The sequence below is a fragment of the Dendropsophus ebraccatus genome, chromosome 8 (assembly GCF_027789765.1).
Source record: "Dendropsophus ebraccatus isolate aDenEbr1 chromosome 8, aDenEbr1.pat, whole genome shotgun sequence".
In the NCBI taxonomy this organism is placed as follows: Eukaryota; Metazoa; Chordata; class Amphibia; order Anura; family Hylidae; genus Dendropsophus; species Dendropsophus ebraccatus.
Genome location: NC_091461.1, coordinates 94485625 through 94497608, shown reverse-complemented (window position 1 = coordinate 94497608; position 11984 = coordinate 94485625). Strand labels below are relative to the sequence as shown.

At 47.9% G+C, this 11984-nt stretch overlaps 1 protein-coding gene across 2 annotated transcripts; it reads right to left on the bottom strand.

Moving 5' to 3' along the window:
- Positions 1-2313: 2313 nt before the first annotated feature.
- Positions 2314-11563, bottom strand: LOC138799637 (membrane-spanning 4-domains subfamily A member 4A-like). 2 transcript variants are annotated; one of them, XM_069981090.1, is made up of 6 exons: positions 11231-11561; positions 10554-10667; positions 8149-8205; positions 4786-4908; positions 4473-4589; positions 2314-2655 (listed from the first exon to the last, which is right to left on the bottom strand). In XM_069981090.1, exons 1-6 carry the CDS (start codon positions 11387-11389, stop codon positions 2539-2541), a joined length of 687 nt encoding a protein of 228 aa, XP_069837191.1. In that variant the 5' UTR covers positions 11390-11561; the 3' UTR covers positions 2314-2538. The 2 variants fall into 2 exon arrangements, with proteins under 2 accessions (XP_069837191.1, XP_069837192.1); XM_069981091.1 differs by lacking the exon at positions 8149-8205 and having other exon boundaries at positions 11231-11563.
- Between the last annotated feature and the right edge of the window lie 421 nt (positions 11564-11984).

The following is an 11984-nucleotide window of genomic DNA, read 5'->3' as shown; positions in this document are numbered from 1 at the left end:
CAGCATCATGAAGACTTCTCCGACCACAACTCGCCTGCAGTGTGGGCAGCTGGGGGTGACTGGGGAAGGAAGGCAGCTGGGGGTGACTGGGGGAGGGAGGCAGCTGGGGGTGACTGGGGAAGGGAGGCAGCTGGGGGGGGGGGACTGAGGAAGGGAGGCAGCTGGGGGTGACTGGGGAAGGGAGGCAGCTGGGGGTGACTGGGGAAGGGAGGCAGCTGGGGGTGACAGGGGGAGCAGCTGGGGGAGCCAGAGAGAGCAGCTGGGGGAAAGGGAGAGCAGCTGGGGGCAGGGGAGCAGCAGGGAGGGGCAGCTAGGGTGGCAGGGGAGAAGCTGGTTTTCAGGGGAGAGGCTGGGGGCAGGGGGAGAGGCTGGGGGTCAGAGGGAGAAGCTGGGGGTAGGAGGAGGGGCTGGGAGGCAGCGGAGCAGCTGAGAATGCAGGGGGGAGAGGCTGGGGGCAGGGGAGAGGCTGGGGACCAGGGGAGAGGCTGGGGGGCAGGGGAGACGCTGGGGTCAGGGGAAGAGGCTGGGGGGTTAGGGGGAGAGTCTGGGGGTAGGGGAGAGGCTGGGGGGCAGGGGAGAGGCTGGGGGCTAGGGGAGAGGCTGAGGGTAAGAGGGAGAGGCTGGGGGGTCAGGGGAAAGGCTGAGAATGCAGGGGGGAGAGGCTGGGGACCAGGGGAGAGGCTGGGGGGCAGGGGGAGAGGCTGGGGAGCAGGGGAGAGGCTGGGGGAGCAGGGGAGAGGCTGGGGGTTAGGGGGAGAGGCTGGGGGCAGGGGAGAGGCTGGGGGTTAGGGGGAGAGGCTGGGGGCAGGGGAGAGGCTGGGGGCAGGGGGAGACGCTGGGGTCAGGGGAGATGCTGGGGGCAGGGGAGATGCTGGGGGGGCAGGGGAGAGGCTGAGGGTTAGGTGGAAAGGCTGGGGGGGGCAGGGGAGAGGCTGGGGGAGCAGTGGAGAGGCTGGGGGCAGGGGGGAAAGGCTGGGGTGCAGGGGAGAGGCTGAGGGTAGGGGGAGAGGCTGGGGGGCAGGGGGGAGGCTGAGGGTTAGGTGGAGAGGCTGAGGGTAGGGGGAGAAGCTGGGGGGCAGGGAAGAGGCTGAGGGTTAGGTGGAGAGGCTGAGGGTAGGGGGAGAGGCTGAGGGTAGGGGGAGAGGCTGGGGGGCAGGGGAGAGGCTGGGGGGGCAGGGAAGAGGCTGGGGGGCAGGGGAGAGGCTGGGGGGGCAGGGAAGAGGCTGGGGGGCAGGGGAGAGGCTGAGGGTTAGGTGGAGAGGCTGAGGGTAGGGGGAGAGGCTGGGGGGCAGGGGAGAGGCTGAGGGTAGGGGGAGAGGCTGGGGGGCAGGGGAGAGGCTGAGGGTAGGGGGAGAAGCTGAGGGGGCAGGGGAGAGGCTGGGGGGCAGGGGAGAGGCTGCCCCCCCAGAGAGAGCTGAGGATGCAGGGGGGCCGGGCAGACGCTGGGGGGCAGAGGGGAGAGACTGGGGGGAGACAGAGCGGCCAGTAGCAGGATTTGCAGGCAGGCTGGTTCCCTCCCCCCATGCAGCGCCGAGGTCCGGGGTCCAGGGTGCGGGTCAGGTGTTGAGCTTCCGGCACACACAGTTTGACAGAGGCCGGAAGCTCACAGCTGCAGCCCCGCGGTCCCGGATCTTCTCTCCTGCTCGGCGATGATGTCACATCACGTGAGCGCCGCTGAGCAGGAGAGAAGATCCGGGACCGCGGGGCTGCAGCTTTGAGCTTCCGGCCTCTGTCAGGCTGTGTGTGCCGGAAGCTCACCCCCGGACCCGCACCCCGGACCTCGGCACTGCATGGGGGGAGGGAACCAACCAGCCTGCCTGCCCATCCTGCTCCTGCTCCCGGCCGCTCCGTCACTTAACACACTAGGAAGCATGTAGAGGCTCCAACACCTGTGGTGGGGCAGGGCTGCAATTTATAGGAGAGCTTCAGAGCAGCAGCCAACTAAAGGCACACTGACCCTTTAAATTATAGCAGAGCCCACACGCATGCTCCCTAGCAGACAGGGATGCGCCCGTTGAGCTGACAGGGAGCTGGAGAAGGAGGGCCCCCGGCACAGAGCAGGAGATGGGGCAGCAGCACCGTGGCGAGCAGTTTGTGCTGCGGCCGCGGATGCGACACACAGCAGAGGCTGACGTGAGTGTGCGCCGGATTTGACGGCGCTGTGGGACCGGAACGAAGCCGCGCCGCAGGACACCGATTAGCTGCGGTGAGTATAGTGGGGGGGGGGGGCAATAATAATTTATTGTGAACTGCTTATTTAAGGTTATGAAAGCAATAAAAGTGGAACAAATCTACAACTTGCACAGCTAGATATTCGTATATTACAAAAGTTTTTTTATTGAATGAAAAATAACAAATAAGTGAAAGAAAGGTACAAAGACTGTGTCCTTGTTAGTTCCTGTTTCAGAGGATCAACCTCCTTCTTCAGGTAAAATAGGACACAGAAAGCATAAAATGGAAGTAGCTACATGAACTTTAAGGTCATGGTTCGTTGGTGTAGTTATACATGAGATAGGTATGTTGGAAAATAAAAATACTTTAAAAAATTCTTTCATTAATGTTATAATAGCTTGGAGGATCTTCAGTTCCGATTAATGGAGCAGCTGAATATGGCGGAGGAGGAAGAGAAGGGGCAAAGCACGGTATCACATATACCTGCATGAAAATAAGAATAATGTATTTTAATAATATGTGAGACAAATATTGGTAAAATAGGAGGACATAGTATTGTGGCATGCACCTATGTTATCTCTTATTTAGAGGTGAACTACACCATGTGATTTATGTTAATGGACTCTGTAGAGTGAACATATGTGGTGTTGGCTCTCTACCTCTTATCCTGATTTGGACATAGAATCCTGCAACTAGCAAGCAGTAGCGGATTATAGCACGGCGTTAACCCGGGGCCCTGAGCTCCTGGGGGGCCCATGGCCTCCAAAAAAGAGTTATACCTTCAGTGGTGTATTGTCTCCTGGCTACAGTTCTGCCATGATTTGCAAAGATCGCTGCTTTTTTACCACAGTTTTGCACAAATCAGGGCATTATGATATTATCTATCCTCTACTATGAACACCAGGCTAGTGTTGCCATAGTTACAGTAGGGTTGGGGGGCCCAGGTTTGGTGAACAGCCCGGGGCCTATGGTGAAGTTAATCCGCCCCTGCTAGCAAGTCCTGACGATGTATGAGATTACAAATGAGGAAACATATAGGACTTGGGATTGTGGAAGGTGAATGAAGCCTATAATGGCTATAATTTACAACACCTCTAACTACTGTATGTATCTAATATCAATTGTCTTGGGAGACCGCAACCAGGGGCGTAGCTAGGACTTATGGGGCCCCATAGCAAGAAACTGAACGGGGCCTCTTGAATCTTGTATGACCCCCACCCCATACTCCCATGACCTGGCGCAGTCTCACGGCACCCCGTTCTGCCAGATCCCTAGTATATGACTGATGTCACTGGTGCGCCAGGGAGCTGGGAGAATGGAATGCTGAGGGGGCGGCGCAGGGTGATATGAGTATTTAGGGGGCACGAAATATCTGGCAGAGCACGGAGCCAGTGGGTGCTGTGAGCCGTAGCTACCATGGAGGTAGACCAAGTCTGGAAGGGCCCATAGCAGTTGCATGGTCTGCCTCTATGGTAGCTACGCCACTGACCCCAACTTCTTAATGCTTATACCTTCTAGAGTTCTTTTGCAGCCCCTGTCAATAGTACCAGATACTAGGATCTCTGGTGTCCCATCTCGGCCACTGACTGGCTGAGTGGGCCTGTCATGTCACATCTCAGAACACCAGAAGCTACCGGGAACCGTAACATCGGAATGCAGATGGCAGCACTGGAGCCAGAAATCTAAAGGTGTCCCAGCTGGAAGACCCCTTTCAAGGAGAAGTCCGGCCATTGGAAAAATTCCACAAATGGCAGGCCAGGGGAGGGGGGGGGGAATGCCCATCAGCCAATCAGTGACTGCAGCAGTGTGTTTCCCCAGTCACTGACTGGCTGAGCAGGAAGTCCATCACCCAAGTTGTCTGTGGGGTATCTTGGAGCCCGGCGGGGATCCTCAAGTGGTAATCCAGCGCAGCTACAGCATGGGAAGAAGTCAGTTTATGTTCCCCCCTGACCTTGCCGGATGAAAAATTTATCAAATGGCTGGACTTCTCCTTTACTGCTCTGGACAGTTCCTAACACAGACAGAGGTGGCAACAGAAAGCACTGTGTCAGACTGGAAAGAATATACCACTTCCTGCAGGACATACAGCAGCTGACAAGTACTGAAAGTCAAGATTTTTTTGATAGAAGTAATTTACAATTCTATATAATTTACTAACACCAGCTGATCTGAAAACAAGTCCCCCCCCTTCCGAAGTACCCCTTCAATCAAAGCAGAAGAGCACTCATATAGCTGATTATTAATATGTTTAAAAAAAGTGTCATGTTAACATAAAAATATACTGATGACAATAGACTGACCTGAGGAGTTCCAGTTTCATTGCATCTCATAGACTGAAATCCTGACACCAGGACTGAGATAGTCAAAAGGAACTGCAGCACACTTGTAAAGATGAGAAAGCTTGCAGTGCTCTTGCCCTGTAAGGTGACAACCATGAACCGAGCTCATAGCAGAATCTATATCGTCAAGCAAATTACTATATATATATATATATATATATATATATATATATATATATATATATATATGTGTGTGTGTGTGTGTTATACATTGCTATATACATACTAGATATACCAGATCAGCACACACATGGCTCACACATCAGACACGTACCCCCCGATTCCCTCCATAATTGAAGCTGTTGTCCTCATAATGTTTCACATCACAGCTGTTCACTGCGATTCCAACACAAGACAGAAAAATATTGCAAATGCTCATAGCGAAGGCGGCTTTTATCTGCAAATAATAGGGGTGGGGACACACATGTTATTACTTTCATTGCTGCAATGCTTTTTCAATTTATTTATAATTGTATAATAACAATAAAATTACAAATATAATATATTAAGCTAGGACCAAATAAGGATCTGCTAACAAAGAAAGTTCTACAAGTGTGCATAGTGTTAAAGAGGAACTCCAGCAAACTTTTTTTTTTTCAGATCAGCTGGTACAAGAAAGTCATATAGTTTTTTTAATTACTTCTATTTAAGAATATCTATTATTCTATTTTAAAACCTTACATTACTTATCAGCTGCTGCATGTCCTGCAGGAAGTGGTGTGTTCTTTCCAGCCTGAATCAATGCTCTCTGCTGCCACCTCTGTCCACAACAGGAACTGTCCAGAGCAGTAGCAAATCCTCATAGAAAACCTCTACTGGTTTAGACAGAGGGGGCAGCAGAGAGCATTTTGTCAGACTGGAAAGAAAACTCCACTGCCTGCAGGGCATACAGCAGCTGATAAGACTTTTTTATAGTAGTAATTTACAAATCTGTATAACTTTCTAGTACTATGTAATTTGGCAAAATAAATAAATAAATTGTCAAGGACCTATGACGTACCTGTACGAGGTTCGTCAAACATCAAACAGAATGTGCCATCACACGACACCAAGGTGCCCTCAGAAAGATGGTCCTGGTCTGAGGGCACCTTGGAGTGGTGAGATGGCACATTCTGTTTGATCAAATAGTTTGCTAAGAACCTAATTTTAATCGTGTGTACGTTGGAGGGAGTATGTGCGGTTACTCCTGGCACTTGCAGGTTGCTGTTGCACTTTCCTGTTTTTGTCTGTATTTTAGCCACAGTGGTGTGCAACCTGCACAGTGTAAACTGAGGTGTTGGAGTTTTGACCAATTTTTGCATTTTGGGGTATCATTACTGTATGGTGGCAGGAAGGTATTGTTAGTATGTAGCATAAAGAATGTATATGAATATGCAGGAAGAAGGATGATAACGGATGATAACAGAGACTCTCTAAGTGTGAATGTACAGATCATATATACACCTGAATACAATATCAGGCCATGTTCACACAACATATGTTTAGCATAAATCACAGCTGTTGTTGCAATTTGCTACAATGGCTGTGATTTATGCTAAACATACCTAGTATTTGAATGAATGGAATCCCGACCGGGGCATATACACATAGTATAAGCTCCGGCCGGGAATCCATCAGGCCGCACGAAAAACTGACATGTCGGCTATTCATTGAATAGTGGCCGCACAGAACTTGTCAGTTCACACAATTGAGCTCGTGGCTCCGGCCACATGCTCCATTGAGTGCAGCGGTGAATTGGGATGCGGGCACACACTGGAGCACATGGCTTCGTCCGCACGCTCCATTGAGTGCAGCGGTGAACTGGGATGCGGGCACACACAGGAGCGCGTGGCTCCGGCTGCACGCTCCATTGAGTGCAGCGGTGAATTGGGATGTGGGCACACACAGGTGCGCTCGCATCCGAATTCACCAGAAATAAAGATCAACCAGGAAATGATCTTCAGTAGCGCCGGGTCACAGAACAGCTGGTGCTTACACACTGTCTGAACATGGCCTAACAGTGAAAGCATATGTTTATTAGGACAAATTAACAATTGAAAGGAGGCTCTAGGACCCTATTCGCTGTCTGTAGCCTGAATACAAGATAAGATATGTTTTTGTATGAAGGATACAGGTTCTGTATAGCATCCTGCAGTACTTTTGCCCACAGATGTTGCCCGTGAGCCTGTAGATCCTGTACACTAGGTACTAGGTGGCTGGAGTTGGCTCACTATAAATGCTCTATTGGTAATAAATCCGGTAACTAGAAAGCCAAGGAAGTGTAACAAACTGGCATAGATGTTCCTGGGAAACCCTTGCTGTGTGTGGGCGAGCATTATCCTGCTGAAAATACTAGAGGTAAGCCTGGAGAGGCAACACCTGTGGCTGCAGGATGTCCTGTACATATCACAGTTGTCAGTGTCCCTCATATCACTACTAGGGATGACCAACTGTCTTATGTGATGGCTTCCCAAATCATTAAACCAGCAGGGGGCAGTGTGCTCCACAGCACAGGCAGGGATAAAGCGTTTGCCACAAGGCCCCCATACAACTGTTATCGTACCCCATACAAAGCCTGGATTCATCTCTTAAGACACTATGGTTCCAGTTTGTAGATAATTTACATCACTACTGCAAATTACAGTGGCTGACTGTCAAAGGCGGGACATGCAATGTGCACCACGACACCAAATTCCCTTCTGATAAGAGCCTAGAAATGGTCCTGGCAGAGATGGGTGTGTAATAAAGGGGCTGCCTTTGAATGATGGACAAGGAATCTGTGGAAGGGGCTCGTGCTTGTCCGCAAAGCCAATGATCCCTCTGGTCGTCTGGTGGTCTGTCCGTCTGCAGCCTGTTTGCTGTTTATGTGTCCCCATGTAACCACTGCGTCAAATGCCTCCAAACACCTCAGTCAGAATGGCCTAGATGGCGGCCAATTCATCAAAATGACCATCCTGCTTCTCTCAGTCCAATGATGTGCTCCTTCTTTGAGGCTATGTTCACACTACGTGAACACCCGGCCGTTCCGTGACCCCGGATCATCGCGGCCAGTACTTAAGTACCAGCCGGGTGATCTTTCCGGCCGCGGAGCTCTGATGCGGGCGCATCAGCGTGCGCCCGCATCAGAGCTTCCCATAGCCCACAGTAAAGCAAGCGACCAGAGCCGTTTGCTTCACTGTGTGAGCTGACAGGTCCTTCTGCGGCCGGAATTTTTTGAATTCCGGCCGCAGAAAACTGACATGTCAGTTTTTTCCGGCGCCGCATGGGATCACGGCCGGAGCGCATACGATGTGTGTACGCTCCGGACGGGATCCCATTGAAAATAAGGCTATGTTCCACCCCTCAAAACTACGGCCATAGTTATGTGGCGAGAACTACGGCCGTAGTTTTACGTAGTGTGAACATAGCCTGGGTCTGTAAATTGGCCAAAATGTCTTTGAGTGCACCCTGACATAGTCAGCAATCTCTCACTATGAGTTACACTACCCAGAAGTAGCCTCTGAGGGCCTGCTATGGTAGCAGGGGGTGCATTTTATGGCTTTTGTGGGAAGACCCAGTGTCTGATCAGACCACACCTGTAATCATTACATACTCCTCTCAGATAGGTCCATTGATAAGGTTTATCTAATAGAGTATATGTTAATTCCAAATTACTTACACATTGGTAAGACCTATTAGCACCTGCATAGTATGATAAAGATCCACTGGCAATAAACTGCAGAAAGCAAGAAATATGTTATATATAAGACACATGTATAATACCTGCTAACAGGTTACTTTACGATCTTAAAAGGATATTCCTATGTCATGAAGTTCTGTGGATAGGTGTAACAAGCTGGGCTCCCACAAATCACAGGAATGGGAATAAAATTGTCGCTAAAATGGTGTCCTCTATGGGCAATGTCGATTAATTTTCTGTAGGGGGCGCTGAACATTGCTAAGCTCTGAATTTGTGAATATTCAGTGACCCCATACAGAATTAATAAAGCACTGGATGCGCAGATGCAGCGTGCACCATTTATTCAAGAGACAATTTCTCATACCCGGTGGGGGCCCCAGCAGTTGGACCCCCACAATCAGTTTATTTCTTATAAACAGGGATCCAACTTCTTAACTCTATTAAGATTTTTAAGCTAGGATCTCACCTATTCACCAAGTCCCGTAGACTCGGAAACTTTTAAGCAAAAAATTCTAAAATCTTTAGTATGTTTTATAGCTAGCAATGAGGGAAATATTAAAGGGGTTGGCCACTTTATAGTAAAATTATTTTGTGTGTAGTATAAGGCCCCATTCACATGTCAGTTTCAGTTTTTCCTGTCAGGAAATCCTGATCAGGAGGCCTTAAAAGGCTTCAGGAAACCATGAGGAAACCTTCAAGATTTCCTGTGCATCAGGAAAGTATCAGGAAAGCATCAGGGTCTCCTGAGCTCCCATAGACTTCTAGGACAGGTTCTATAATTTCCTGATCTGTTTTTTACTGAATGGACACCCTGATAAGAAAAATAAACAGATTTTCCTGAAGTGTGAAGGGGGCCTAAGTAAGCTTATTCACATTACTTACTGACAGCAGCTCCCTGTGTACCTCACAAGGCTAAAATTAGACTCCCCTCCCCAAGGCTGTGGTGCCCTGCTCTGTGGTGAGGCTGTCCATAAGATGGCTGACATGAAGGAGCATGTGACTATGCAACACCCCCAGTGTACTTCATAGGCATATACAGGCTCAGTGTTGGACACTGGGGGGTGGTGCATGGTCACATGCTATTCCATGTCTGCCCTCTTATGGACAGGCTCACCCCAGAGCAAGGTAGTACAGCTTGGAGGAGGGGGGCTGATGTTAATTTCATGGGGCACAAAGGGAGCTGCTGTCAGTATATACGGTGAGTACACTTACTAATACTGTACACTGAACAACTTTACTATAAAGTGGCCAACCCCTTTAAAGTTTCTAGATATTTGTTCAGAGTGTAAAACAAATATTAGTGATGAGCAATTAGTATTCGATCGAATAGCACGCTATTCATGCTATTTCATTGTGTTCGAATATTCGAACGATAACGCTGTAAAAATTTGATTCGCCCTTCCACCCCGCCTGGCGCTTTCTTTCCAGCCAATAAACATGAAGGGTGGGAGGGACAGGCACTAGGAATAGGCAGGACTTAAAAAAAATCTCTAACTTTGATTGGCTGGCTAAACTATGTCACCTCCTGAGTATACGAATAGGGGATTTCAGATATGTTATCTTGCTACTACTGATTTGTGCAGTCTGCGTCCTGTAAAGGAGTTGAACAGCTCTTTCAATTTATTATTGTAAAAAACAATTATATATCCGGTATACGGCTGTATACTGTCATTGTAGGATAATACCTGTTATCCTGCTACTACTGATACATACACAAGTGCGTACCGCTAGACCGAAACATGCGCTTCTACTTTATGTTCGTAATTTGTTTGTGCATATTCAGCGAACACGTACACAAATATATATATATATTTTTGTTCGTGTTCGGGATCCGAAACGAAAATTGGGATGTTCGCTCATCACTAGTGTAATGGTGCGTTTACACAGAGAGATTTATCTAACAGATTTTTGAAGCCAAAGCCAGGAACAGACTATAAACAGGGAACAGGTCATAAAGGAAAGATTGAGATATCTCCTCTTTCCAAATCCATTCCTGGCTTTGGCTTCCAAAATCTGTCAGCTAAATTTCTCTGTGTAAACGCACCATTAGATGCAGCCAGACATGCTTCGCCTGCTGTCCCATATGCATTCCATAGGTGTTGGCATCATTTCCTGAGGTTTCATTGTGCACTTGGTGACCTCCTAGTGGTCGAATATTGATTTCCAGGCTCCAAGTATTTTCCTCCCATAGACTATAATGGAATTCAATTTTCGTTCGAATATACGAATATCGGGAGCTATTCGAATCGAATTTCGAATTATCGATTATTTCACTATTTGCTCATCTCTAACAAATATATAACAAAAAGTTACCATAAAAGATAGATAGGTAGTGCTCTCCAATGAAAATAAATGCTAGAAATCCATCAATAAACAGTACGTACGCACAAAGGTCCCCAAATGTTGTAACCGGTGGAAGATGAATAGTTGTGGGGAAACAGGATGGATGTTGTAATGCCCGTACCTAACTGAAGGATTCCTACAGCAATCTGCAACACCTTTGGAATGAGAAAAAAACAACATGCTGACATATATTACATATGATATCAGGCGCCTATTGGGAGCATGAATGCTATATTGAAAGTTTTCAATACAAGAAGAAACTTTTTATTACAAGCAGATTGGCATTACTGAGCAGTATCAGCGTATAGATGGTAGTCTACAAGTGAATAGCCAAGGGGCAAAGTGGCACAGTACATGTTACACAGGAAGGATTCAGGCTACGCCTAACATGACATGTTCTGCTGAATTTAAAAGGGGGTTGTCCAGGTTGAAAAAATGGCCACTTTCTTAAAAAAACAGCACCCCACCTGTACTCAGTTTGGGTGTGAGGTTATGCAGCTCAGCTCCACTGAAGAAAATGGAGCTGAATTGTAAAACCACACACAACCTGGAGACAGGGGTGGTGCTGTTTTTCTAAGAAATGAGAAGTAAGAAGCGCATGCTATGTAGCTACGCTGCAATATATAGCTACCTGAAAGCGAACAAAAAAAACAAAGCAAAAGAATTCTAATTGTAGTATAGATGGCGTCCTATATAATGCAAAAGATATTTGTCTTACCCCCATCAGTTTAGGTTTTCCTCTCAAAAACGTTTCATAAAAGTCCATAGTTTGGCTTTCATCGGGAACATCTGAGATCCTGTACGGCGGTGGACAAGGGAAAACAGGAATCGCACAACAGGGTGGGCCATTGTTCCTTCCGCCATATGGAAAAACCATGTTAAAAACGGTCTAGTTTGTAAGGAAAGTAAAAATATAAAAGAATCTATAAGAATCAATATAAATCCTCCATAGTATTGAGTGTAATCCCGATGCGTCTGGCCGCTCCCTGGCGTGTCGTCTGTTAGTCCACTAGACTTTCTGAAACTTCACATGATCCCATAAAGTGAAAGCTGTAAACTGCACCTCAGTCATAACTCTATGTACACTAGCTGTTCTCATAAACCTAGTTGCGTCATGTCTCTCTAATAGTTTGCCAAACTTCAGTAATTCCACCCCTCCTGCCTCTTTTTGTTGTGTTTGTGGTTTACATTGGCAGTCAGTTTCCTTTTTGAAATACGGAACGGCATTACATTTTTCTACAACAATGGAGACTTAAAGTGTTTTACAACATTTAGTTGCCACTGGTTATTGTGTGTGGGCATGCTTTAATTCACACCCAATGATCGGGACTTACACTCGCACCCTTTCATTTTGGAAGGTACTTATGAGACATGGGAAGAACAGAGGGTATGAGCCAATTACTGCTTCCTGAAAAACCCCTATAAAGAGTACCTGTGATTTAACCCTCAAAAGACAGAGCCCAAAATGGCTT